The sequence below is a fragment of the Hyperoodon ampullatus genome (genome assembly GCF_949752795.1).
Source record: "Hyperoodon ampullatus genome assembly, chromosome: 15".
NCBI lineage: Eukaryota > Metazoa > Chordata > Mammalia > Artiodactyla > Ziphiidae > Hyperoodon > Hyperoodon ampullatus.
In genome coordinates, this window is record NC_136928.1 from 87,936,003 (window position 1) to 87,963,875 (window position 27,873).

Consider the following 27,873-nt stretch of genomic DNA (forward strand, 5'->3'; position numbering starts at 1 on the left):
CGAAGATGGGAGAGAGGTTCCTCTTCCTGTGGGTGGGGGGCCACCTGGGCCACACTCACCCCTCACCGAGCTCGGGGACCCCTGCCTTTTGTTTCAGTGGACTTGAGGTCGGTCTCTGCCCCCAGTGACGTCTTCCTTGTCTGTTTTACTTCGATGGGTACAGGTTTTCTCTGACAGGACTTGAGGAGAATTGTATTCTCCTTATTCACAAGGCTACACTTGAGAGGTGGCTGGAGAACAGGTCACAGGAGGACACTCCAGAGAGCTTCCCGCGAGGCCAGTGCTTCTGACAGGTGAGGCAGAACAGGATTTAGAGAGGTGGCATTTCAGGTCAAAGGTCGTGAACTGTTTACATTTTGATAGACCCTTCCTCGCATTGTCACCAACCTTTTCATCTTTGACAGTAGAATTGGCAAACATATTATTTCATGGTTTCCACTTGCATTTCTTTTCTTTTTTTTCATTAAATTTTTTTTTATTTTATATGGGAGTATAGCTGATTAACAATGTTGTGTTAGTTTCAGGTGTACAGCACAGAGATTCAGTTATACATACACATGTATCTATTCTTTTTCAAATTATTTTCCCATTTAGGTTGTTACAGAGTATTGAGTAGAGTTCCCTGTGCTCTACAGTAGGTCCCTGTTGGTTATCAAAATGTAAACAGTCCACATCCTTTGACCTAGAAATTCCACCTCTCTAAATTTTTCCTGGTGATACACTTGCACACGTGTTATTACATTGTTTGTAATTGCAAAAAAATGGGAACAAATTAAATACCCCTTGATAAAGGCTTGGTAAAATAAAATATGATACATTCATGGAATTGCACACTAGGTAGTGGTTTTAAAGTGGGATCATCTCTTTGTGTATATTGAAAAAAGATCCACAAGATAAACTGTAGAGCAAAAAGTGATGTGTGGAATAGTGTGTATGCTTCCATTTGCAGAAGGAAAAAAGAATATTGTACATATAAAAAAAATAGAATCGGATTTAGCTGAGCTTCAGGCCAAGGGAACCTGGACCCCACCTGCCTCCAGTGAGGCTTCTGGAACTTACTCCCCCTCTGTGCTTCTGGGTCTTGGCTGTCAGATGGAGATGACAAGGATTAACTCCTCAGTTGGGGACAGGATTAACTCAGGATGTAAATGGAGCACTTAACAGGGCTGCAGGAGGCTCACTCAGCAAAGATAAGGTATTATTATCAAGATCCTTTGCCAAACATATGAGTAAATTTGGTTCCACTGAAAAATGCAAACGGAATATTCTTATGCTGAGAGGGAATATTTATGCAGGAGGCGCCACACTGCTGAGCAGTGTTTTTATTATTCACTATGTGGAGGCTGTTTGTGATTTAAGTCACGACTGCAATCAAGTCTGATTGATTCAATTTTCTTATCTCTTTCGTGGTGAGTGTGAAATACAGACACATAATTTTAAGAACTGGAAAAAGGAATTTTTGGAGAGGAGAAAGAGTCATAGAAAAACACCACGCCGACTACAAAATTTGATTTCTGGACTAAATATTAATGACTAGACTTTGAAATGGTGATTATGAAAACAAATCATTAAAAAAATTCTATACTAAAGTGCTAGTTCTTACAATAACCATACATGTATTTCAATTTTTGAAAACTGAAGTAAATATTACAGATAATTTAAAATTTATATGTGCAAAATGACCAACATCAACAATTAAAGGCACCTGAGAAAAGGAGAGATTTTGTAAGATCACTGTTTTTTTTGTTTTTTTGTTTTTTTGTTTTTGCGGTATGCGGGCCTTTCACTGTTGTGGCCTGTCCCGTTGTGGAGCACAGGCTCCGGAAGCACAGGCTCAGCTGCCATGGCTCACGGGCCCAGCCGCTCCGCAGCATGTGGGATCTTCCCGGACCGGGGCACGAACCCGTGTCCCCTGCATCGGCAGGCAGACTCTCAACCATTGCGCCACCAGGGAAGCCCAAGATCACTGTTTAAAGACTCCCAACAAGACACAGAATTCAATCTCCTTTTTAAAAATGTTGAATGCTATACATTTATTATGATTATTATTTACCCTGCATTGAGTTTAATGCTTTTGCTGTAGCCATCCTCCTGGCTAATTTCATGATTTCAGTTACTTCATAGCATGTTTATTGATTAAATTTTTTTTCAATTTTTCTGAAAAGATATGTTGGATAAAAACAGAAGAGGCTCGATAATTTATTCATGAAGCACACATATAAAATATGATGGTCCTATGAAGACATCCCAATACCAAATGAAAAACTCAGATGTCTGGAAAGCCATATAAACAAGTTGAAAATATAAAAAGGCCAGAATGAAATAATAAGGTGCCTACATAAAAAAAAAAAGAATAAGGACTTAAAAGTTCCTCTATGATATTCTTTTGTGGAATTCTGATGAATGATTGTGGGATGAAGCTAGATGTTCATGTTATTTTACTATTTCAACAGACAGTGGGAAACAAATATTTCTCTCACTCTTTAAGCCCAAAGGGTCATCTTGTTAATATGAAAGCATCTATTGTGCAAAGGAAACTTACCTTGTGAACTTTAAATAGTACCTCACAGAGGTTATAGGTTTTTTCCGCTCGGACCCAGTCTAATGTGCTCACCTGCAAGAAATATAAAACAGACACATAAACCCTACGTGTTCTCACCCCAAATAAGGGGAACTGTGTGAGGTGACAGAGGTTAACCAACTTGATTGTGGGAACCACTGAACAATGTACACGGATATCAAATCATCACACTGTACACTTTAAATATATTCCATTTTTGTCAATCGTACCTCGATAAAACTGGAAAAAAAATTAAAGTATACATGCAAAGACACATGCTGTTTTTAGTATGAGAATTTAAACATTTACAACAATGGAGCTAGTCAATGTGTCTTTACCTTCATTAAATTCTAAACCAGGAGCAGGACAGTTGAAAAACTAAACTATATGCCATGGCAAGTTTTGCTGAGTAATTGCATGTCCCTGCTGTTGGCGTGAAGCCTGAAGATGTTTAGATACATTATTGATACAAGAACCCAGTAACGGCGGAACTTATCTATTACACACAATAGGGCATAATTTTAGGAATTCATTTTGGATTTCTTTTACATTAACTTAAGGACCGATTTTAGGTTAAATTTAGAGACTCCTCACCCATTCTGCTACGCTCCTAACTTCTGTTAAGCAGTTACTATCTGTGTGTCTGCATGGCCATCTGTGGTTTGAGCTGTCCCCTCCCATTTAGTTTTCCTTGCTGATGGTCACTTTCCTTTCCCCCCTGGAAGACCCCCTCTCCACGCCCGGCTCCCGTGCTCCTGGTGGGTGACTGCTCAGCCCAGGGTGGAGGTGCCCTCGGAAGTGAGTCGGTCCGTGCGTCTCACCCTCTGGGCCACGGTGTCTGTTTCAAGGAGAATGTGCCACAGTCAGAGACACAGCTGACACTGAGAAGATGCTCGGACTTCTGGGATGGACTGCTTCTTGCACGGACTTGAAGTGAAATGCTTCCACCCTGAGAGCCTTTGGGAGCTGTGTGGGGACCACGTGGCCACCAGTCACTACGATGTACCCGCACTGGTCATCAGCTGTGACACACACACACCCACTGAGGCAGGATGGTGAGAACGGGGAAGATGGGGGGCCTGAGCTCTCTACCTGCCACTCACTTTCCTGTAAACCTAAAAAACAAAGTTTATTAATTAATTTTCAAAAGCAGGTCTTTCTCTCCATTGCCTTCTGCCTTGACAATTTTCTATTTTATCTGACCACATCTGATTTGAAATAGAGCAGAGAGTGTAGATTCTCAGATGTAGTATCTTGGCATATTTTAATATTATTGTGGAACACTTGTGTAGCCCCAGAACTGATACAGAGAAATATTCTATATTAGATACATAATTGTCTAATATGCCTTCACTCTACAAATCTTCACTTAAATTACTTCTTTCCAGGTAAATATTTTTTTGAATGATAGAATATACTTCCCTAATTGCCATCCTTAAAATTACTTCTAGTATTTCTTGCATATTCATAGGTAACTGCTATATAATTTATATGTTAATGCTATAAGATGCTATAAAATTGGTTTTATAAGTGTTATTTAACACATTTTAATGGTGTCTGAAAACATGAGTAGCTGAAACATTATTTCTCAGATTCCAATTTGCAAATCAGAAATAACAATTCACGCTAAGGAAGGAGAGCTGAGTGCATGAGAAAGGCCAGAGAATCCTGGTTTAATGCAGCTTTTCCAGCATGCATCAGCACACAGGAGAGACCTGGGGTCACCACTCCCCACCGCCGGCTGTTTACTCTTCGTAGGTAACTCAGCCCCAGAAAACCCACCGCCTTCCCCAGCCCCACGCTGCTCCTTTCCTGTCTTCCAGCCCTTCTCCCTTCTTTTTCCTCATTGCCTTTCAACATCTCCCTTTCCCTCATCTCGAAGGAGCTCAAAAACCATCCTTGAAGACAGGACTTTCTCTTTAATTTTTCCTAATTTATTTGCCACAGTATCTCTGGGCCTTTTAAAAGTTCATTTAGATATTCTGACACAATGTGTTGGCCACAAGGCTCCATGAGTGTGGTCGGGCTTTCTCGGCAAAGACTGCTGGCCCGGGGATGGAGGAGGAGTGAGGGACCCAGGCTGGGGAGGTCTGAGAGCAAATCAGCAGGGACACTTGTAGATTCACTCCCCTGGAGCCACTTATTTGTTCTCATTCCAAGGAGAAATGGACCAGAGGGCCGCCTCCCACGCCCTCCCAAGAGAGCTGTTTATGTTACCTGAGCTCAGAGAGGCTTAAGGACTTCGAGCCCCTCCCGTGTGGCCCAAACCTCTGTGTACACAGAGCCCACCAGCCTCACTCGCCCGCCTGTGAGGCCCGGTTGGAGGGAAGATGCTGTGACTAATTAACAGTCCACCTCACAGCCACGACCTCACATTTCACGTCAGCATAAAGGAGATCAGTAAACATATGTATTAAAAACTTAACATACGGTTGTTTCTGATTTGGGCAATTTGCCTCCAGCGCGAGGATACAAAAATCCAAGGTCAGATAAAAACGTGCAAATATTTAGGTGTAAATTCACTCGCCATATTTTGTGTATTGCCTTTACATGAGAAGTTGCTGAACATTAAGAGTAAAATTTCTTCTGTTAAATTCAAATGCGCTGGAGTTTCAGACACACTTATGAATACATAAATTAAGTCCCTCAGTGCTCCGTTTCATCCTGTGAGGTACTCAGCTAGCATTTACCACCCCCATCCTTAAACTGAGGAAACTGCTGAATAGAGGGGGAATTAGTGCCTGAGGTCCCACAGCCAGGAAACAGAAAGATTGTTTACAGCCCAAAGCTTCCAACCATTCACTTACGAGTTTTTCTACTTAGGCTCTTTTTCCTAACATCTTGCAGAGTAAATATTTCCATTGTCTTATAAAATCTTTCAGCCCCCATTTTCAAATATGCTTTTGTTATTTTGGATAGTATAGGAAAATGATTTAAATCAGCATAATGCCATTGTGTAGAGGTAATTTTGATTTTTTTTTCTAGTTAAAAAGTTGCAGTATTTCTGGTTCTGCATGTAAGGAGCTTGAGCATCACCACTCCTAAATAACAATCAGCATGAAACAGAATGGATGGAAAAATCAACAACTCTTGTTGGATCCATAACAGAGGGGAGGACACAGGGCCAACCATGGCTCCCAAGCACACATATATTCACAGCAAGTGGATGGAGAAAATAGTCCATGTTAACACTAACCAGAGGAAATAGAGGACTATTATTTTCCTACAGAGCACACTTTACAATAAGGAATGTTATCAGGGATAAAAAGTGTATTACATAAAGATGAATGGTCAATTCTCAAAGGAGACATAACAATACTTAACATGTGTACAGCTAACAACAGAGCGTCAGACCATGTGAGGCAAATACAACCTCCAACCATGAGAATGGAACTCGAAGCTTCCCCACTAAGACCAGGAACGAGCAAGGATGCCCCCTTTTCACCATCTAACTGGAAGTCCTTGCTGTGCTCTATGGCAAGAACCGCATGTAAAAGGTGTACAGATTGGGAAGGAAGACATAAAACTATCTTTGATTGCAGATCTTCTCTGTAGAAAACCTGAAGGAGGTGACCAAATGAAACAAACCAAAAACCTCCTGGAAATAATAAGCAATTATAGCAAGGCTGCAGAATATAAGGTTTACATACAAAAGTCAATCACATTCTTGTATGCGAACAATGAACAATCAGAATTTGAAATTAAAAACATATTACCATTTATATTAACATCCCCAAAATGAAATACTTAGTTATAAGTCTAACAAAAACATACGAGATATATATGAGGAAAACCACAAAACCTCTTTGATTAACAAAATCAAAGAAGTAAACAAATGGAGGGATATTCTATGTTCATGGACAGGAAAACTCAACATTACCAAGATGTCAGTTCTTCCCAACTTGATTTACAGATGCAACACAATTCCAATCAAATTCCCAGGAAGTTATTTTGTGGATATTGACAAGCTGATTCTAAAGGTTATACGGAGGCAAAAGACCCCAAATAGGCAACATATTTGAAGGAGATGAGCAAAGTCAGAGGCCAGAGAACACCTAACTATAAGATTTACTATAAAGACAGTGCGGTATTGGTGAAAGAAAAGACAAGTAGATCCATGGAACAGAATGGAGAGCCCAGAAACAGATGAATAGACTCATCTGATCTTTGCTAAAGGAACAAAGGCAAAACAAGGGAGCAAAGACAGTCTTTCCAACATATGGTGCTGGGACAACTGGATATACAAATACAGAAAATGAATCTAGACATACATCATACACCCTTCACCAAAAGTAGCTCAACATTGATCATAGACTTAACTGTAAAATACACAGCTATAAAAAAACTCCTAGAAGATAACACAGGAGAAAACCTAGATGACCTTGGGTGTGGTGATGCCTTTTTAGATACACCACCAAAGGCACCACTCATGAAATAATAGATAAGCTGGACTTCATTAAAGTTAAAAACTTATGCTCTGCAAAAGACAAAGTTAAGAGAATAAAACAAGGCATAGACTGGGAGAAAAAATTCTCAAAAGACACATCTGATAAAGGACTGTTAACTGAAATATACAAAGTACCCTTAAAACTCAGCACTAAGAAAACAACCTGAGAAAAAATGGACCAAAGACCTTCACAGATCCCTCACCAAAGGAGACAGACAGATGGTCAATAATCACGTGAAAATGTGCTCCATGTCATATGTTGTCAGGGAAATGAAAATTAAAACAACACTGAGAGACCACCACACACCTATTAAAATGACTAAAATCCAACACTGACAGCACCAAATGCTGGTGAGGATGTGGAGCAACAGGAACTCTCGGTCATGGCTGGTGGGGATGCAAACTGGTGCAGCCACTTTGGAAGACAGTTTCTCACAAAACTAAACATATTCTTACCATATGATCCAGCAATCACACTCCTTGGTATTTACCCAAAGGGGATGAAAATTTATGTCCAAACAAAATCCTGAACATGGATGTTTATAGCAGCTTTATTCATACTTGCCCAAACCTGGAAGCAACCAAGATGTCCTTCAGTAGGTTAATGGATAAATAAACTATGGTTCATCAGACAAGGGAATGTTTTTTCAAAGCTAAAAAGAAATGAGCTCTCAAGTCATGAAAAGACATGGTGGAAACTTAAATGCATATTATTAAGTGAAGGAAGTCAATCTGAAAAGGCTACATTCTGTATGACTCCATCTGACATTCTGGAAAAGGCAAAACTCTGCAGACAGTAAAAAGATTAGTGGTTGTCAGTGTTGGTAGGTAGGGAGGTACAAACAGGTGGATCGAAGAGGACGTTTAGGGCAGTGAAAGTACTCTCTAAACCACAATGGTGGACACACATCATTGCACATTTGTCCAAACCCATAGAATGTGCAACATCAAGAGTGAGTTGTAATGGATACTGTGGACTTGGGTGATAAGAGGTGTCCATGTAGGTTCATCCTTGGTAAACACATACCATCTGGGGGGATATTAATGATGGGGATGTGTAGGGCCTGGGAGTAGAGGGGAATCTCTGTGCCTTCCCCTCTATTTTACTGTAATCCTACAACTGCTCTAAAAATAAAATCTTTGAAAAAAAGTTACCCAGGCTGTTTCATGTCTTTATATGTTGTGTTTAATACACAGCCTTTTCATCTCAAAGCAAATTACAAGGTGAATTATTGTCATGTGGTTACCTTTGGAAATGGGTATGTGCTAAACTATATACTATGACATCACACACACACACATCTACACGCACACCCCCCCCCCCCCAAAAAAAAAAAGGAGCCATGAGAATCCTGCCTTCTTGCTCTTTGGAAATTTTTGTGGTTCATACCTTTCTGATCTCTACCTAACTCTTGTATGTACTAACACCGTATACTCAAACGTTCTCAAAATATTTGACTTTAATAGGAAAATATTTACATACTTGTTTTCTTTATTTAATTAAAATAGAAATGGAACCGCTACCATTTTTACCTTAAATGATATGAATGAACTCTTGGAAACCTTTCCAAAAGTCTGGGAGATGGAGCGTCAACATCACACTGTCTCCGGCAGGGAAACTTCCACACCTGAGAACTCGCCGTGCAGAACTAGGGATAGCAAGTGCACGGGATGAAGGCTCCGCCTCTGTGGGCACCTGGATCGTGACCTCATGCACGATCCCTCACCCCACCTCTTCCTTTAAGCTGCAAAGGCTGGAAAGATTCTAATGTAGTCTGTCTTTGTTTCTTGTGGAATTTGCTCGTAATTTGTTATTTGAGCGTTTCCATCACAAACTGTTTTGAGATTTGTTGGCATACTGTCCTCACTTGCCCCCCAAAATCTAAAGGGTTGATTTTTCCTCTATACAGTTGACCTTTGAACAGCACAGGTTTGAATTGCGTGGGTCTACTTTTACGTGGATTTTTTTCAACAGTAAATGCATGTAGTAAACACTATGTGATTTGAGGTTGGTTGAATCTGCGGATGCAGAACCGTGGATACAGAGGAACTGCATATAAGGAGGGTGGATTATAAGTTACACTGAATTTTCCACTGTGTGGAGGGTCAGAGCCCCTAAATCCTGCATTGCTCAACTGTATTCTCTTTAGAGGATTTGATGATATTTCCAAATCACATAGCTCACCACAGAGCTTTAATGCTTATTGTTAAATATTTATATTAATAGATATATTAGATATTTATTTAAATACTTAATATTCACTTTACAGACTATCCAACCAGTAACCAAGGAGCATCTTCTTCATGTTCAGTGTGATGCTAGATTCAATGGGAGCCACGTTAAGAAGGTCCCAGGACAGCGGAAAATAAACAAATTGGTTTGTAGCATTTACTAATAGAGAGAAATTCTCCATAAGTCATCTTTCAATCTCACAACACCCCTCAAGTAGCCATTTACTTTGTACTTGTTTATAGGTGATATTTAGTAAGGAAATTTAAAAATTATATGAAGACATCAGGAAGTACACAAATAAGTCAACTCAATCTAATTTTTGGAGTGAATACTTATAAATATTACTGCCTTCATCCTTTCACTTCTTCCTGGGAATTACTAGTATTGATTACCCTGGAAAATAGAAATTATGCAGATTCAGGAGAAGCAGGTGGCTTCTGCAACTTGTGACCATGCAGGATCCAGTGAAATGACGTGGAGGCTCATCTGGTCTCGCAGCATTAAGGACCATCTACGTACTGATGCCTCCAAACTCCATCCTGCCAGACAGATGTCATCGCTGCACTAGAAACAAGGGTACCTAACTCTACTTGAAAATCTCCTTGAGGCATCTCTAGATGTCTCCAGCTCAGGAACCCCCAGCACTCACTACTGTGTCCCCCGTGGGGCTCCATCTGGGCCGGCAGTGGCATTCCCACCTGGCTGGAACCACAACCACAGGCACCAAGTAGTCTGCACCTGTGTGCGCGTCTCAGTGGGCTTCTTAAATTCTGCTGCGTTCTAGGGCTTCAGAGGCTGCGACGTGCTATACTGATGGGATGTACGATTTTATATTTACACCTAAAAATCACATTGTGAAACTACAGGCTTTCTTCAGGATAATAAAGTTTTCATATTTCAGTGATCTGAGACTCTAATCTGTTAGCAGGCAATTTTGAATGGATGTGAAAAATTTACATTAGCATCTGGCTACCCTAACTCCATTGTGATCCGTAAATGAACGTGGGGCTCATGCAGTCTCACAGCTCTGCATCCTGGACATCACTTCCAGACTCCCCTGGGGTCTTGCTTTTCCTTTACAAGTAACAGCATGAGCCAAATATATAAAAAAAGGCCTCACTCTTTTTTTGATGTCGACAAAACTATAATTATCAGAAGATGTTGCTGCTGATGACTCTGAGAAGAGATGGGGGATGGTGGAGGAAAGTATCTCTTGCAGAAACTGTTAGGAATGCGAGTTAATGAAAGATGCACCTGCCAGGAAACGTCTTTATTGGGAGAAGGAGATGTCAGTTATAGGAAAAGACGAGAGGGCAGGTGTTTCTTTTTTCTTTTTTTAATTGTGCAGTTCAATGTTTTTTAGTATGTTCACAGTTGTGCAACTATCACCACAGTCGATTTTAGAATATTTTCACCATCCCCATCTTGTACCCTTTAGCTGTCACCCTCCGTCCTTCTCCACCCTCTCAGCTGTAGGCCGCCACTAACCTACTTCCTGTTTCTATAGATTTGCCTGTTCTAGATACTTCATATAAATGAAATCATACAATACGTGGTCTTTTGTGACTGGCTTCTTTCATGGTGTTTCTTTACTACAGGGTAACGTGCCCCTTTCTCCGTATCAGAGATGCAACTCTGTCTCGGAGGAATTAGAAATCAGGTAAGGGAGGAGACCCCGGGCAGAGAGACAGAGAGAGTGATAGACAGACAGACAGACAGACAGACAAGCATTTCCTGCAAAGCACCTGCTTTCTGCAAACACATTCTGAACGGGCCCCGCAGAAGAGACAACATGCTGCCGGATCCCACATAATCCAGAACCGGCAATCTCCGGATTTCCAGAACGTTCGTGATACAGGGCTGGTGGCCACATGTAACCATCAGCTCACACGGGAGGCTCACGTCCAGCTGCAGGGAAGTGGAATGGCTTTGCTCGGATTATGTGCAAAGCGAGCGAGATCTCCCCGGGCACAGGCGCTGATGGGCAATCCAAGGAGAAGCTGCCAGCCCAGCACCGGATTGACCCAGACCTTTAACTTACTGGTAAGAACTGGGCCAGTTCACCTCGGTTCACGGAGGAAACCAGGGTTCCTCGCGCTGCCCTTTCCATCTCTGAGGGTCACCTGAGCACCTCCACAGCTGCATCCAGAATCGGGAGGGGCAGGCGTCCGTGAAAAGACGCGTGCACCCCACGTGTGTCCCTAAAATACCTGTAACGTAGAAGACGTTGTTGCCAAACCAAAGGAAAGGGAGGTGTAGATTGTGAAAGCTGCTCACCGGTGCCGGGGAAGCCGGCTGGGGAGGGACCCCGGCCCCGAGGAGGGCACATAGGGAGGACTCAGCCCTTGGCCAGGCCAGAGCAGAGAGCTGAGCAGATTTCAAACTTCTAAGAATGATATTTACGGCAGCAGAAGGCCTGCTCCAGGCCAACCCGAGCAGCTGAGGTCAGCAATTGATTCGCGTGATATGCCGCTGGTGACACGGATCGATGCAAGAAGATTGGCCCTGGGATTTTAAAGTAAACAAGCCAAGCCTGGTGTTAATACAGATGACATTATCCATATGGTGACTGTGGAGATCTCCTGAGCCCCCCAGATTAGAATTTCTGTCCATGAAATTGAAACTGCCATGGGAAGTGGATGAAATCATCTTTCACTATAACAGGTATAGAAATCTGATTAAATATTTAAAGCATTTCTCATAATTTAGAATGTTGTACTATGTAGGGAAAACTTATACCCTGAGAATCTTAATTAACAAGAAAAGAAAAATTAGGAGAACTCTCAGGCGTGTGACCTGGGACATCAGTCACTTCCTCCCCCAGTTCTGCGGGGGGGGGGGGGGAAACCCTCCTTCCAGGTACATCGGGTGCAGGTAGGGTGACCCTTTCCTCCTCTCCCAACTGTCGCAGGCCAGCGGGAGGCCCCTCTGCTTGGAGCCGCACAGTTCTGATTCTCGATGCCCCACCCTGATCCACCACTCACGCCCCAGCCGCCTTCCACGTCACTCACTGCTGCAGCCAGAATTGAGGCCATCGGGGTTATCTGTGGTTATTCTTATGTTTACTTTGTTAGACAAAACCTTAGAAAGTTACATTTAGCAACAAATGCTAAATAACATTATTGCATTTGAGAAGAACTCAATTATTATGCAAATCTGTAGATAACCCTCCAGCATCAGTAAATTCACAGCCTTGGATTATGAAAAGTTCGAGTCCCTGGTGGAATACTGGCCTGGGTCCTGGGGAGAGAAAAGAAGTCCGTGGGAAGACTGGTGAGGTCTGGTGGCATCCGTGCTTTAGTTCCCAGTGTTGTGTCACTGGTAATCCTTCAGCTTCAGCAAACAGACCACAGTTCTGTACGGGGTCAGCCCTCAGAAACCTGGAGGGAGGCTACGTAGGAATCCTCCTACCCTGTGCACAAGTTCCCTGTCAATCTTTTCTTAAACCATTTATTGAGGTATGACTGACGTTCAGAAAGGTATACAAATTTAATGTATACAACCAGATGAATCTGAAGATGAGAAAACACCCAAGAAAGCATCACCCCCATGTTTGCCATAAACGCATCCATCCCTCCACAGTCAGAGAGGACAAGTGCTGTGAGGGTGTGAGCAAAGGGAACCCTCGTGCACTGTTGGTGAGAATGTAAAATGGTGCAGCCACTGTGGAGATGGTATGGAAGTTCCTCAAAGAGATTAAACACAGAAGTGCCATACAATCCAGCAATCCCACTTCTGCATATTTATCCAAAGGAAATCTGAGCCTCAAGATCCCTGCACCCGCATGTTCATCACAGCACCATTCATAGCAGACAGGACACAATGCAATCACAGTGTCCACTGATGGATGGGTGGATAAAGAAAATGTGCTGTGTGCAGACAATGGCATAACATTCAGCCTTAAAAGGAAGGAAACCCTTTTATTTATTTTTAATGGCAGAAAAGTAACAACACTGTATGTAAACGGCATCTAACTTTTTAGATGCCTGAAGCTATCAGGTTTTGCTGCTTGTTTGCAGCTCTGATGTTTGGACTCACAGAAAGTGAAATTGCTTTAATTGACAAACTTAAGAGGCAGGGCATAAACATTATATTTGGTCAGTTTGGGGGAAATGGCGCTGGTAGGAATTAGAAAATAAATTGTAAACTGTAGCATTCACCGTTAAATTTCTATTATGGGCTCTACTAAATCAGGCTGTTTGTTTACTTTTATAAAATTTGGAAGATATGAGAGAAAAATAACTTTTTAAGTTTCATTATTTGACCATTAAATTAGAAATGTCTTAACAGAAGGGTTTTCTTCTATTTTGTTTGTGTTTTGGATTCTTCAGCTATATACTTGATGCTCTAAGACATCTAAGCCTTTACATCCCCACGTCCCAGTCAGCTGATATTTTAAGCAGGAAAACACTCTACTGTCTTAACGGCTGTTCAATGGAAGGAAAACCATGGACTGGTAGATTTACGGATTTAGAGTAAGAAAAGCCAGCGGGTCCACACAGGAACCCTTTCCATCCGCGTACGTAGGGGTGGAGGAGGACGGCCGGCTGGTCGTGAACCCTTCTCTGGCCTCTTCCAAGCGCTAGACCAGATCCTTGCTTCTCTTTCAAGGATGGCCTCGTCGGCATCCCTCCCAGACCCCAGAGGCCTGCTTACCGGAGGAGATGTGAAGACGTAGAAAGACGAGCCCTTCAGGGCCAGGAACTTGGATCTGCAGGTTTGAGAGGAGCTGGCCCCTCCCAGTCTCTCGCTGACCCACCCCACGTGGACGACCTGCGGAGCAAAACCTTCAGAATTAACAACCAGGCCTTAGGAGAAGCACAGGGCCACCCGGGCGGAGAGAACAAGCAACACACCACGGGCCGCAGACAGGGACAGGGGAGCCCTCAGCCATGTCCAACCTCCAATCAAGTGGACGCCACAAAAATGTGTAATATCTGGGGTCAAACGTCCAGACTTCTGCACTGGGCCGGGCTCGAAATTTGAGCTTCTGAGTTCTCTTCGTTTGGGCCAATGCTGGACGTCTCAGCTGCCTCACAGTTGTGCCTCCCGTATGTAGATTTTTACAACCACAGTATTTAATTACATCCTATCAGGGGTTAGTATTTGTAATCTATGAGGTTGCAAAAGCAACGGTAAAATTTTACAAAAACCCTATTTTCACAGTGTTCCTGGTGATGGAAAAGAGAAAATTAAAGAGTAGCATTCTACGGAGAGTGGTAGCCACAGCTAACCAGTCAAGGTGTTGACTAGAAGTTGTCTAGTGCATCAGTGTCCTAGATACACAGAGCTTCATAAAGTAACCCAAATACTCCACTGGCTCATGGACTTGTCTTTTCCCTCTCGGTTTAGCTATTGTCTTGTGAAGGCTTAGGGTCGCATCAATGTGATACAGTTTTAATGTTATAACAGAGAGTTTTATTATTAGTATACAAGACAACCTTATTTCACATGTCCTTGGACTCATTTAATGCTTCTGGGTCCGTTTTCTCATCATAAAATGGGACTAGGATTCCCTCACATGACAATTTCGAGAATTTAACGCTGTACCACAGAAAACTCCCTCCCAAAGTACTAGCAGGCAGGAGGCAAGTAACACACTGCTCGGATGGAATTAGAACTCTGCGGAAACCACCCAAATAGGACCGAGTCTTTGACTATCTTGTGGATTTGAAACTGATTACACACATTACTTTAAAATGTCTGATTGACTTTTCTCCTGTTTGTCTGGTAGGATCACCCAGATACACTTTTGTTCATTATAACACTAGCATTAATACTGCTGTAAATCATAAGATGTGCTCAATTTCCATGATTAAAACAAGCTTCATTTTAATCGGGTTATTTGTTTTCTTACTGCTGAGTCTTAAGAGTTCTCTGCATATTTTGGGGAAGAAACATTTCATTTTCTCTAGCTAGTTCAGCAGCTCCTTGATGTTCTAAAATTAACACAAATTCAATGGGTGGTTTGAATTCCACACTCACCACTGCACGAGCACAGTGATTTGTATAGTTTATATAAGACAGGATTCATTTTAAGCACGGTTACTAAAAACAATGAATTGCAGCTGGATTGAGTTTTACATAGTGAAAAACAGGGATTTGTTCAGGGATCAGCCTCTGTTCCGTGCAGACTGGACGTGTGGCATTGAGAGGCCGTCCTAGTTACTTTAAGTTGGTACAAGACCATCTTGCTGAGCATCATCCAGAGGCAGTGGGTGTTTGGTAACGTTTTACAAACCAGTCATCATTGTAGGTCTCAAATGGCATGGTTAGCAGCATGGGTATATGTTTTTCTTAGTGTACATTTGTCAGTGCTCATGAGACATCCTGTGGTTCTGGACAATATTCCTCCCGTTATCCTATTTCTGAGAGGGCTGCCTTCTCAGTAGTGGGGTGGGGACCACAGGTGACACTCAGTGAAAGCAGCTCCAGGGGCAGGAGCTCTGGACGTCAGGCTACATCAAGCCCATCAAGGGCTCTGTGTTCCACGTCCTTATCTTCAGAAGGGGACAGATGCCACTGCACACGTCTGTTTTGAGGGCAGATGCAGCCGTTTGCACGGCGATACTCAGCATCACATGATGTCAGATCCTCTCGGCAACTCTAAGCAGGATCAGGGCTGTCTTTTCTGGGGCTCGCACACTGCTTCCCTCTGGGTCTGCGTTAGACCACATGCTCTCTGAGGATGAGACCTGTGTCTTTATCTGTATCTACTCCACACCCGCAGGATTGGCAGGGAGGGCTCGTCCCCTAAAATTTCTTGAAAGAAACCATGTGTGGCTCTTCATCTATCACCACCTGTGACTTTATGGGAAGTTACATAATCACAGCAGGGAGGACCTGCGTATCGTATCCATCAGGTGGGCGGACTGGAAGCCTTTTGTTTTACTGATTACCCTCAAAATGTGGAACCAGCATTTCTAGAAAACATAGGAACTTGCTTAAATTCTAAATTATTGCACATTTTTAAGTCAGCAGCAAGCTCAATAATCTGCTTTGATACTATATTTATTACCAGGAATCTTACCAAGATACTTTTCAAACTACTAAGCTAGTAAGGGCTGGTAGGAATAAAAAATAATTGCCATTCGGATGAAAAACTAAGTACTGGAAAGAAAACAGCCCTCAGCGGGTCTCTAGCAATATGGCGTGAGGGTCCCTAAAACCTGTAAACACATTATTTTCTCTGCCAAGAACTCCAAAGGGACCAAGCTTCAGCTTTGGGTCTCAAAGGGGGCTATAGGGAGGACAAACTCTGCTGGTTTTTCCTTTCTTTTTTAATCATATATTCAAATGCTGACAAATCTCCCATGGTCCTCTTTCTCTTCATGAAATACTTAGTCATAGACTGCAATGTAGATTCCACAAGGGATGAATGATATACTGGAACCTGATACATAGGAGCTTAATTTAAGACAGGGCTGTAATATGCACAGACATGGAAATATAGATAGATGATAGATAGATGATAGATAGATAATGATAAGATAGATGATAGATAGCTAATGATAAGATATATAGATGACAGATAGATGATAGATAGTTAGATGATAGATATAGATAGATGATAGCTAGCTAGCTAGCTAGATGACAGATGATAGTTAATGATAGATAGATGACAGATAGATATAGATAGATAGACGATATGTAGATAGCTAGCTAGCTAGATGATAGATAGGTAGATAGATAGATGATAGATAGGTAGAGAGGTAGACAGATATGATGGGTGGATGGGTAGATTAGATTCACATTATAGACTGGTCAAGGGTGAGTAGAAAGCTGAAAGTGTAACTTCTAGGCTGAAATGGAGAAGCTGGGATTCTTTTTCTAGCACAGCAGCAGCAAGCATTCTTTTGTGAGGACAATTGTCAAGGGATAGATTTTCCATCTGATTCTCACTCAGCCTGAGCGTTGCCCTGTTTCTCTGGAGACACAGACACTGGTTGTGGAGCCCACCCCTCCTCGCTCCTGCCATCTTCCTCCTCCTCCAGGGCTGGGGCAGTGTCTTATTTTGCTGCTTCTCCTTCCCACATCTGGTTAATACAGTGCTGGACACAGCATCCAACAGGAGTTACATATTGAGAAGCGAACTAGGAACTCCTTTTCTGGCCAAGATGGAAACATACAGATTGTTAATAACCTGAAACGTCTATAAATCAGATGTGAAGTTAATGAAATTCCATATGTAATTTAATTCTGCCTATATTAATTAGCAAAGAAATAAGTTATCGCTTAGCTATTACTGGAAACACTGGCTGCTTTATGAATCTTTTTTAGGTATATGCAGTTCATAAATAATTTTAAGGGAAGCTAATTTTAAATTTTACATTGTGAATTTTCTATGGCTTATTACATAATCCAAGAAATGTATATTATAATTTTATGAACACCTACCTGTCCATCAGATGATAATTGTACAACTGCTCTGTTCCTTTCCACAGAAAAAAGCTAGAATAACTTGAATTATTTAAGCCTCTTTTGGATTTGGTGATTAAGGTACCCATATTTCCTTTAATTCAGGTTTTAGGGAAGAAATTTATTTTGGAAAATAGATTCTTGCTGTTTTCACAGGGGGAACACATGTCCTGGTTTTCCTGGGATGATTCTAAAGTTACTCCTGTTGTCTTAGTGTTTCTTTTAGGTCAGTCTCCATCCCAGAAAGAAGTATCCCAGTTTGGATGAAAAATTATACAGTCATTTTACTTACCAGATATAAGAGTCTAAAAATCTATACTTATGCCTTTTGTATTATCCTTCTAATTCTGTTTTCTTTGGTTTTTGTCAATTTCAGTGGTTGTCAATATCTTTACTTTTTTCTTATTTATTCAATATTATTTTTTGCTACACACCAAAATCAATAATTAATTTTTCAAAATGAGAAAAAATAATCCTTCCTGTTTTTAAATAGGGCCCAACACCATAAATCTAAACTCCTATAATGCATAAAAAATGTTTAGTTTTTGGAGAAAATGTGAAAGCATCCTCTACTGAAAACTCGGCAAATTGGGGCAGGGGTTAGTTCTTTTACAACCTCACATAGTGAGGCCTGTCTCTGATGTTTCTTTCCAGATAAACAAATTCAAGCCCTTAAGTAAATTCAAAGTTATATAGAAATTTTAAAGTTAAAAAAATACTTTAGATTACCCTTTGCAACTTTCTTCTCTTATAGATTAAGAAACTAGGGCTCAGGTGTTAATGTGTTCCCACTGCAACGCCAGAGAAGGGGTTAGGTGGGATTAGAATCCAGGTTTGATTCTCCTAAGGCCACCAAGACTGACATCACACAAACGTGGCTTCATATATGACAAAATGTCACTAAGATAAAACCAAAGCGAAATCACTCCACTGCCTCAGAGGCCTTTGAACCATAATTCATTTCACGTCCTTTGTGTTGGGAATTTTGCTTCTCAGATAGTTTTAACTTTCCCTGAACCTTACTTCTTGACTCTCTCTTGTGATTCAGTGGGAAAGAGGAGTTAAATTTCAAAACAAAACAAAACATGCTTTGGTTTCCAGACTGGTGCTCTTTCCAGCCGGCCAGGCAGTCATGTACAGCCGCAAAAATGCAGAGTGTGCTCCAAATGTGTCAAGTTCAAGTCCTGTGAAAGCTGCTCAAGTCTCAGGGTAATGGGCATTCACGTGTGCCTGCACGTGAGTGTTCCCAAACCACTGACCATGCATGATCTGTTTGGGAAGTCGGGGACAGGACGACTCCCCTGTGACAGGACACGGAAAAGCTGAAGGAAGGGCTCCGCCTGCAGGTCACTCTCTCCTGTGGTCGCTCCTGGGCATGGAAGCCTTTCTGTGCTCCCTGTTTCCTGTTTGTAGGAAATATGCTGCATTCAGCCTCCAAGACCCTCCCTGGGTTCCAAAGGGCAGGTTCAAACGGTTGCTAATCAGGGAAGGGAGGGGATGCGGAGACAAGGGAGGAGCAGCCAGGAAACAACAGTGCAGCCTTGGGGCAGGGTCCTGGTTCCCCTCAAGGGATACACATCACAATGTCTTTGAGTTCTTCTGCAGAACTAAACCCCCCAACAAATGGAAGATGTTAGTATTATTCATTCCACAGAGAAGGTCACAGTTCCGGAACCTTGAGAATCACAGGAGCCCATCACAGACCACCTGACGCCAGATGATCTCTGGATTGAAGGAATGCAAGCCCTGCAGGCACCCTGATCCTTTCCAGCAGCCCTGCCTCTTGACCATAAGACTCCGCACTACCCCCTCCAGGTCAGGACACACAGTTTTGAGGGCATTAGCCCGCTGTGGCCCGCTTTGCCAGGCAAAGCAATAAAGCTCTTCTTTCCTACTTTACCCAAACTCTGTCTCTGAGATTCAATCCGATGCCCGTGTACAGAGGCCGATTTTTGGTATCCGTCTTGGAAGAGTCTCTGATTCACGACAAAAAGGATCCCCCGGGACACTTTGCTAGTTTTGCTTGTGCCAACAGAAATCCAATTTCAAATGGCAAATTATTCTTGGAGACAAAAACACCAATTTGGTCTATTGTCCCACCAGCTTTGGTAAATAAATCCAGAGAAGACAGGCTTTAAGTGTGAACTACAGGGAGATGTGTCCTCAGGGGAAAAGTCCAAGAGAAACTTCTGTCTTAGAAACACTAAGCACAGCAGAAAAGCTGTATTTTATGTGTAAGAATATGAGATGAGTCCTACATTAATCTGAAGACATTTATGGGACTATTACTCATTAAATAGCTAACCACCCTCATTTAGCTATGTAAACAAAAATAGCTGTTCATAAATTTAGAAAAACATTACAACAAATAAAAGTTAGAAGAAGCTTTCTTAGTGTTTCTTATCTAATTTAAAAATGTTGACTAGAGGGGTTTAACTTAAAACATGGTCTTAATTTCCTCTCTTTTTCAGGAAACATTCCATTGGCAGGTACTTACTCTCCTGAATGCCTTCCATTTTAACGCAAATTTTATCACTCAGCACTATGTAAAGAGCATCTCTGAGTGCTATTTAAAGCAAACTGAACACATTCCTTTAGTTTGCTTAACTTGAGCCTACAAGGTATACTGCCTCAGACCTATGAAAGACACAACCAGAAAGCTAAGAAGCTATACATTTTAAAAAGTTCACACTTACAGCTTGAACTATGACTTTATCAAAAAGGAAATAGAAATATAATGTAGTGACTTCAAAGTGTATTTACCTGATACACAGCTAAGTACTTAACAGACCTAGTACATGAGCAGTCCTTGAATTAGAAAACCAGGCGTATTACAGGTTGGCCTTTGCTCTCAGAAGGAATGAGCCGAGGGCTCCTGAAGATGCAGGGCTACCACCACCAGAACACGTGGTCTCAAGGTGGACAAAGGCCAGCACAGGGCTCAGGGGTGGGGTGCTTCCTTCCCACCTTCAATAGCAGCTGCCCAGTCAAAGCCTCCCAGAGTGAAACTTCCTGAACGAGGACGTGATCTAAGAAAATCACACGATGCTGAAGACTCCAAATTACACAGGTGTGTCTCAGCTGTCAAACCCCTCTAAGCTTAAACAGTCGTATCTAGGTTATCATTTAATCACGATTCCTTAGAAAATGTAACTGCCGATAGATCACTGATAACACGGCCCACTCAGGTCAGAACGATTCCTCCTGCACTATTTCCAGGACAAACGAGTAGCTTTCTGGAGTTAACACTGAGGGTGTGAGGATCCTGACTTCAGTCTGATGTGTGCTAATGCTTTCCTGTCAGAATTTCCAAACCAAATTTCAAAAACAGAAAGAAGCTCCCTTCAGGGACATTGTATAATCAACACAAAACCCACAAATCCTACCTGGTCACAAGGAGAACAGCATTTATTTGCCATTTTCATCTGTAGAGAGAGGGAAGCAAGGAGTCAGTATGACAAGTGTATTGATGTCATAATTTTTCAACCTAACTGGCAACTGAATTTAATTAGCTGCATGAAGTGTCCCTGCATGAAACATTTCCTTTATGAGGTATTTCTTACCTGAAAACCAAACCAGAGCACGTACAGATGTCTGGCAACGACTCTCATAACAGAAAACCCAAGACTAGCATATCGACGCTACTGTTTCAAGCATCAGCTCTTTACTAAGTGAGGCTCTGGGGCAGTAGATGCTTAAATTTCCACGTCTGAAAAAATGGGGGAAAATGATTTCTGTACTACATGGTCTTAGGTAATTACAGTTTTCACGGTTCACGTTGGATTCTCCCAGCAATCCCGCAAAATTTAACCAGTGAGGAAATGAAGGTCCAGAGTAATAATAAGGTCAAGACTACCCAGTGGGAAAGTAGCTTTGAGTCCACAGTTCCAGCTCTAAAGCATCTGCGTCTCCTTTCCTCTGCTCTGCCCAGTAGCTACAATGTGTGAGATTCATCTAGAACCATGCATTTCTGCCAATATCAAGCTACCACCACCTGGTTTCTTCTTTTCCTTTTATCCATCCAGATACCTTTGGAATTCAAAATGCCAAGTTGGAAAACTGAGGTCTTAGAGAGGGTCCAGTACTTCCTATGTAGCTGGGAGCCGCTGAGGTCTTTGGAATAGAAATCTCACATTGCTGCTTCCCTGATATTTCAAAGTGCTCAGGCGACCTCTGTTTAGTAGTTTCCAGGAACGAGGCAGGTGTGAGAGGAAGAACGGGGCTGCTGCGGGGCCTGAGCCTGGCTGGCTACGCTGTGTGCATCCAGACCCCCGGGATCTTCCTGCCAGCAGCTGCCCTGAGCCAGAGCAGCCCCTGGGGTGCAAATGTGGACAACGGGGCAAGTCACCCGCAGGGACTGAGAACAAGGAAACGGGTCCACGGCCTCCTCGGGACAAGGACTGGTCCTTGCATGAGCCTCCCGTGGCTGTGGCCATCAACTTACTGCCGGGATACAGCAGTTGCTTTAGGGAACTGAGTACTTTATTCATGTTTTACTCTCACCCCATCTAGCTTTATTGTTTCATTTTGAAGTTTCATATTGACCTTGATCATCAAACAGATCACTCAAAGAGACAGAGTGCTTTTTCTTTCCTGCGTGCCTGCGGTGAGCCATTGAGAAGGGATATTTGTGGTGGAGGTGCCTCTTTATAAGTTTCCTTAATGTTTTGGAGAATTACATATTTAACCCAATTGGGTTCCCCAAATAAAAACGTCACATTACATCAATGCATTTGGATAGAGTATATATAAAATTACATGCACACAAATACTTCTGTGTAGGTGCGTGGAAAGGAAGAGAGGGAGAGAGAGAACCAGCAGTGAAGTGTCCAGAGGTTTGATTCAGTCTACACTCTTATACCAGGAAACTTTTAGATGACTTAATCTTTAACTTTTTTAGTCAAAGGTTTGTTATGTTGAAAAAAAAGTACATATTCTTCTGTTTAATGTTATTACCGACTGTTTTAGGGTTCATCATAAGTAACAAAAAATCATAGTTATTTTCATGGATTAAAAAGCAAAAACAGGGGCAGTGGAAAGTCTCCGTGCTCACATTTTGGAGCGTCAGGTCGCTGATGTTGGCAGACACGGCCCTCAGCCAGTCGGCGCTCTCCTGGGCGGTGTAAAACCAAAGGATTCCCGAGCTCGCCCCATCCAGGGCCTGCACCTCAAATGCACTGGACCTGCAGGAGGAGGACAGGAGATGCTGGAAGGAGGCCCCTGGGATCCGATGCCCCAGGAGCGGGAGAAGGCGGCGCCCACTCAGCCCTGCTCAGCACCGACCTGCAGTCACTGCAGGAAACACAGCTCACAGCCATGGGCACAGCCTAACCCGTCTCCGTATCTTAGGTAGGTTTACTGAAATTAAGTTCAAAACGCTGAAATTCCTATTTCTAATTTAATAAAAACATGAAAGGCAGCTCCTGTAGGAAATACCCTTGCTCTTAGAGCAGTGCTGGAGTTAATTACTGTTTTGTGGTGTCCTTAGTAGTGATTCTTTTGGAGACCACTTATCATGGTACTGAAGGCTCTTGACCCAGTGATGATGGAGCAGGTCAAACACCACCATTCCTCAGCGTCGATGGTATTTTAGGACCACACGTATATGTCTGATTTACAACAGAGCTTTTGAAGAAGTTGGTTCTCCTTTATTTTTAACCATGAGAATCAACCTGCCACAAACCCACCCATGGCAAATTATTCATAATGGCAACATCACTGTGTCTAATTCAGTAGTTCTCCCCTATCATGCAAGCCATTTTTTCCAGAGATAATTTCCATATAACTATTGCTATAGACTGATGGGTGTATTCCCCAAAACCTACATGTTAAAGCCCTAGTCCCCAGTGTGGGTATATTTGGAGATGGGACCTCTAAGGAAAGAAGCTTAAGTGAGATCAGAAGCGTGGGTCTGATCCAACAGGACTGGGGTCCCTATAAGAAGAGGCCCCAGAACTCTGTTCCATATGAGGACACGGTGAGAAGACAGCCGTCAGCAAGCCAGGAGGAGAGTGCTCACCAGACACAACCCTCTGGAACTTTGATCTTGGACTTCCAGCCTCCAGAACTGTGAGAAAATAAATTGCTGTTGTTCAAGCGCCATCCCGCGTCCCCCCCACAACCCCGCCATCTGGTATTTTGCTAAGGCAGCCTGAACTGACCAACACAACCCTTACAGCAAAAGAATGTCACTTACATGTCTGTTCGTTTTCTCTTAAGAAAAATGCACACTAACCCAGGCAGCTTATATCTCCATGTCCTTAAGAAGACAACTGAAAGGCTAAAAATGATAAAACAAACTTTTTTTAAACAAGGTTCTCACTAAATTATGTTTTAATAGTCTTTCAGATGTGGGTTCAATCATGGTCTCATACAGGAAAGGATACAAGGGCGGGAGAAGGAAGTAGAGACATTATAAAACAGCCTTGCGTGTTCTTGGGCCAAATCTACCAACCAGAGTTTCTCTGATTAAACAATCCTTCTGTCTTTTTTATAAGTAGATATCCCTGGCTAGGTGTCATTCCCACCCTAATCAGCACTGCTTGAATCAGAACATAAGGTTCATTTACAGACAAGTGTGTCATTGTCCTCGCACTCTGTGCCAGAGCCCTGGCTCAGAAATTTTACCTGAGGAGGGGGTGAGAGACAGGCCACAAAACCTACAGCTCCTGGTCAATTTCCACAGGAAGTGACTTCATTTGCAGTAGAACCTGGAGAAGTTCAAGGTCATGGGCACTTCTAAAACAGTGGAAGTTTCGGTGAAAGGCAATTGGAAAGAGTTTCATAAATTAAACAAATACAGGCTGAGCTGCTGGCCGGCTAGTTTTCAGGAGAAAACCTGGGAATAAAACAGCTGGAAGGAGCTTTCCTGGGGTCAGAACAAATCTCAGACACCGACCCCAGGAACTAGTTCTTCAAAGGAACCCAGATTTGACTGGAATATTCTGCCGATCCATTTACACCACAAAGCTTTGCTGAAAATAATAGACCAATCAGCTGGAAATGAGTGAAGTTTAACAGCCAGGTGTGGTCACAGAAAGAAACCAACCTCAGGCTTAACAGGACTCGGGGGAGAGTGGTGCCCAGACTTCACTAAAATGATCCAGCCGGTCACTAAACAATAAACAACAAACCGCAGGTAGGGATGTGGGGTGAGGACCTGCACCTGGAACTGCTGGAGACAGGACAGTGTGACGCGCGGCCCGGGGAAAAGCAGGCACGGAAGGTGTCTGCAAGGTGACCAGACGTCACATCAGGCAGAAAAACTTCAAAACAGTCATTATAAATATGTCCAAGAAACTAGCGGAAAGCTTGCTTAAAGAAGTAAAGGTACAATGACAACGTCACTTCAAATACAGAATGTTAGTAAAGAGACAGTAGCTACAAAAGGAAGCAAATGAGTGTGTTACAGTGAAAAAGTATAATAACGGAAAAAAAATTTACTAGAGAGGCTTGACAGTAGGTTCCAGCTGACAAAGAATTAGCAAACTTGAAGACAGATCAATAGGGTTTATGCAATCCAAGTAAGACAGAAGAAGGAGTGAAGAGAAACTGTCAGAACCTCTGGCACTCAAACTAGAAAATGAAGAAAAAGTCTCCTGTTACTGCATGGAGGTTCTCCAAATGTTGCCATATCTATTTGGTTTATAGTGTTGTTCAAGTCTTCTATTTTCTTCCTGATGTTCTGCCTGGTTTTTCCATACACTATTAAAACTGGTGTATGGAAGCCTCTGACTATTATTGTTGAATTATTTATTTTGCCTTTCAATACTGTTAGTTATAGTTTCATGTCTTTTGGTGTTCTGTTTTTAGGTGCGTATATATTTATAATTGTTATATCTTCCTGGTGGATTAAACAATCATCTTTTTAAAATGTCCCTCTTTATTTCTAATAGCATTTTCAGTTTTAAATTCTATTTTCTATGATATTAGTATAGCTACTCCATCCTTGTGTTTGCTGTCTGTGTATTTTTCCCATCTTTTATTTTCAATCTATTTGTTTCTCTGAATCTAAAGTGTGTCTCCTGAAGACAGAAAACAGTTGGATCTTGTTTTTTCTACTCAGTCTGAAAATCTTCACCTTTTAACTGGATTATCCAATCATTCAAATATAATTTTATTCTTGGTATAGTTAGATTTATGTCTGCCATTTTACTTTCCATTTTCTGTGTCTCCAACCTTTTTTGTTCCTCTGTTCCTCTTTCCCTGCTTTCTTTTATAGTATGTGAATATCTTCTAATTAAGCATTGACATTTCTTTAATGATTTTAAGTATATATGTGTATATACATATATATATATGTAGTATATACATACAAATAAAGATCAAAACATAAAGAAAGCAGAAGGAAGAAAATAATGAAGATTAGAGCTGGAATTAATGAAGCAGAGAAGAGAAAAACAACAGAGAAAATCAATGTAACCAAAATCTGGTTCTTTAAAAAGAACAGCAAAATGGACAAACTTTTAGCTATATTGACCAAGAAAAAAGAAAGAAGAATCAAAATACTAGAATAAGAGGTGCAAGTGGAGATATTACTATCAATATTACAGAAACAAAAAGGATTATAAAGGAATCTTTGAACAACTGTAAAGCAATAAATGAGATAAATTAGATGAAATCCTAGAAAATACAAACTACCAAAGTTGATTCAGGAAGAAATCTGAATAGACAATATTACAAGTTTAGAAATTGATTTTTTAACCAAAAAACTAACCACATAGAAAAGCTGAGGCCCAGATGGCTTTACCACTGAGTTCTACTAAACATTCAGAGAAGAATTAATAACGATTATTCACAAACTCTCCCTGAAACAGAATAGAACATTTCCCAAATTAGTTTATGAGGCCAATAGAGCCTTAATACCAAAACCACAAGTCATCACAAGAAAACTACAGACCAATATCTGTTTTGAATATGGATGCAAATATTCTCCATGAAATACTAGTAAACTCAATCCAGGAACATCTATTAAGAATTATATACCACCATCAATGGGATTTACCCCAGGATTTAGGTCAGTTTGATATCTGGAAATGTTATACATCATAGCAACAGAATAAAAAAAAAATCACACAATCATCTCAACAGATGCAGAAAAAAGCACTTGACAAAATCCAAAATGCCTTCATGCTAGAAAACACTCAACAAACTAAGACTAAAGGGGAGTGTTCTCAGTCTGATACAGAGCTTCTACAAAAGCCCATGTAGGGGGTGTAGACAGCCGGCTCTCTGAGGAAAAGGGATGAGTTTTGAATCCAGCATGTTCATGTTTCAGCTGTGTGAGACAAGCTAGATGCCTAACCTTTAAAAGATCCTTGTCTACACAACGGGTCTTGAAATGCCAATTATACCACAAATGGAAATATTGGGAGAAACAAGTGGGGTAACGTAAATATGGTTATACCAAACCCACAGATCCTATACAAAAATTGCTGCCAGTGAGGTTATCTGTCAAGCAAAGCAATACAAATTAGACATTATATGAGCAGAAACGGTGAAAGTGTTGGCATGAATACTGATGATAGATGCCAACATAACAACAAAGTATGAAAACAAATTCGAACTTTGGCTTATTGTACAAAAGTCATATTAATTAGAGTCAATGATACAAACTCTGTGCGTGTATGCCTGAACGATGGGTGAACATTCATGTCTCCTGGTTGACTCTGAGGTTTTATGTTCTCAGCTTTTCACGTGTGCGGTGTTCAGGCTCCCCTACAACGTCCCTCCCCCATCCACAGGCGGATCCTGCCTCATGGTTCTACGGTCATGGCATTTGCTCAGGATTCTCAGGATTTTAATCCTATGGTCAAGGTCACAGTCAGAACTAGAAATCCCAGAGTACCCGCTGCTTGGGACTCAGCGTGCTCTGTGAGGTCACATGTCAGCTTTTAAAAATCAGCAGTAAAATCTACACCCAGAGAAGGCAGAGTATTTGGTGCATGAGTTTCCCGGGTAGAAACCAAGCCAAGTCCCAGACACCATCATCAAGGACCAGGGAAGAACTGACCCTGCCTGTGCTTTTGGAAAGCCCACCTGCTTCCAGGATTCCCTCGAGCCCTGAGAGGAGTTTTGATTTTCAAAGAGAAAACTGGTAAGACAGTTTCAGACTGTAGGCAATGAGTCAATTTACAGTTTCTGGCTAAGCAAAAGAAATCTATTCCAATGAGGTTCAAAGTACGTGTATCTTAACTCACTAGAAGATTGAGGAAC

The 27,873-nt window shown here is 41.8% G+C and overlaps 1 protein-coding gene across 1 annotated transcript in view; it reads right to left on the reverse strand.

The window, feature by feature from the left end:
* Window positions 1–27,873, reverse strand: part of SNTG2 (syntrophin gamma 2) — a gene marked incomplete at both ends in the record, with an annotated part of 186,257 nt that overhangs the window by 27,561 nt on the left and 130,823 nt on the right. The window contains 4 exons of the mRNA XM_079721530.1: window positions 2,543–2,614; window positions 13,897–14,013; window positions 21,045–21,083; window positions 22,712–22,841. Of these exons, the coding sequence (XP_079577656.1) occupies window positions 2,543–2,614; window positions 13,897–14,013; window positions 21,045–21,083; window positions 22,712–22,841 (358 nt within the window). The remainder of the gene's footprint in view (window positions 1–2,542; window positions 2,615–13,896; window positions 14,014–21,044; window positions 21,084–22,711; window positions 22,842–27,873) is intronic.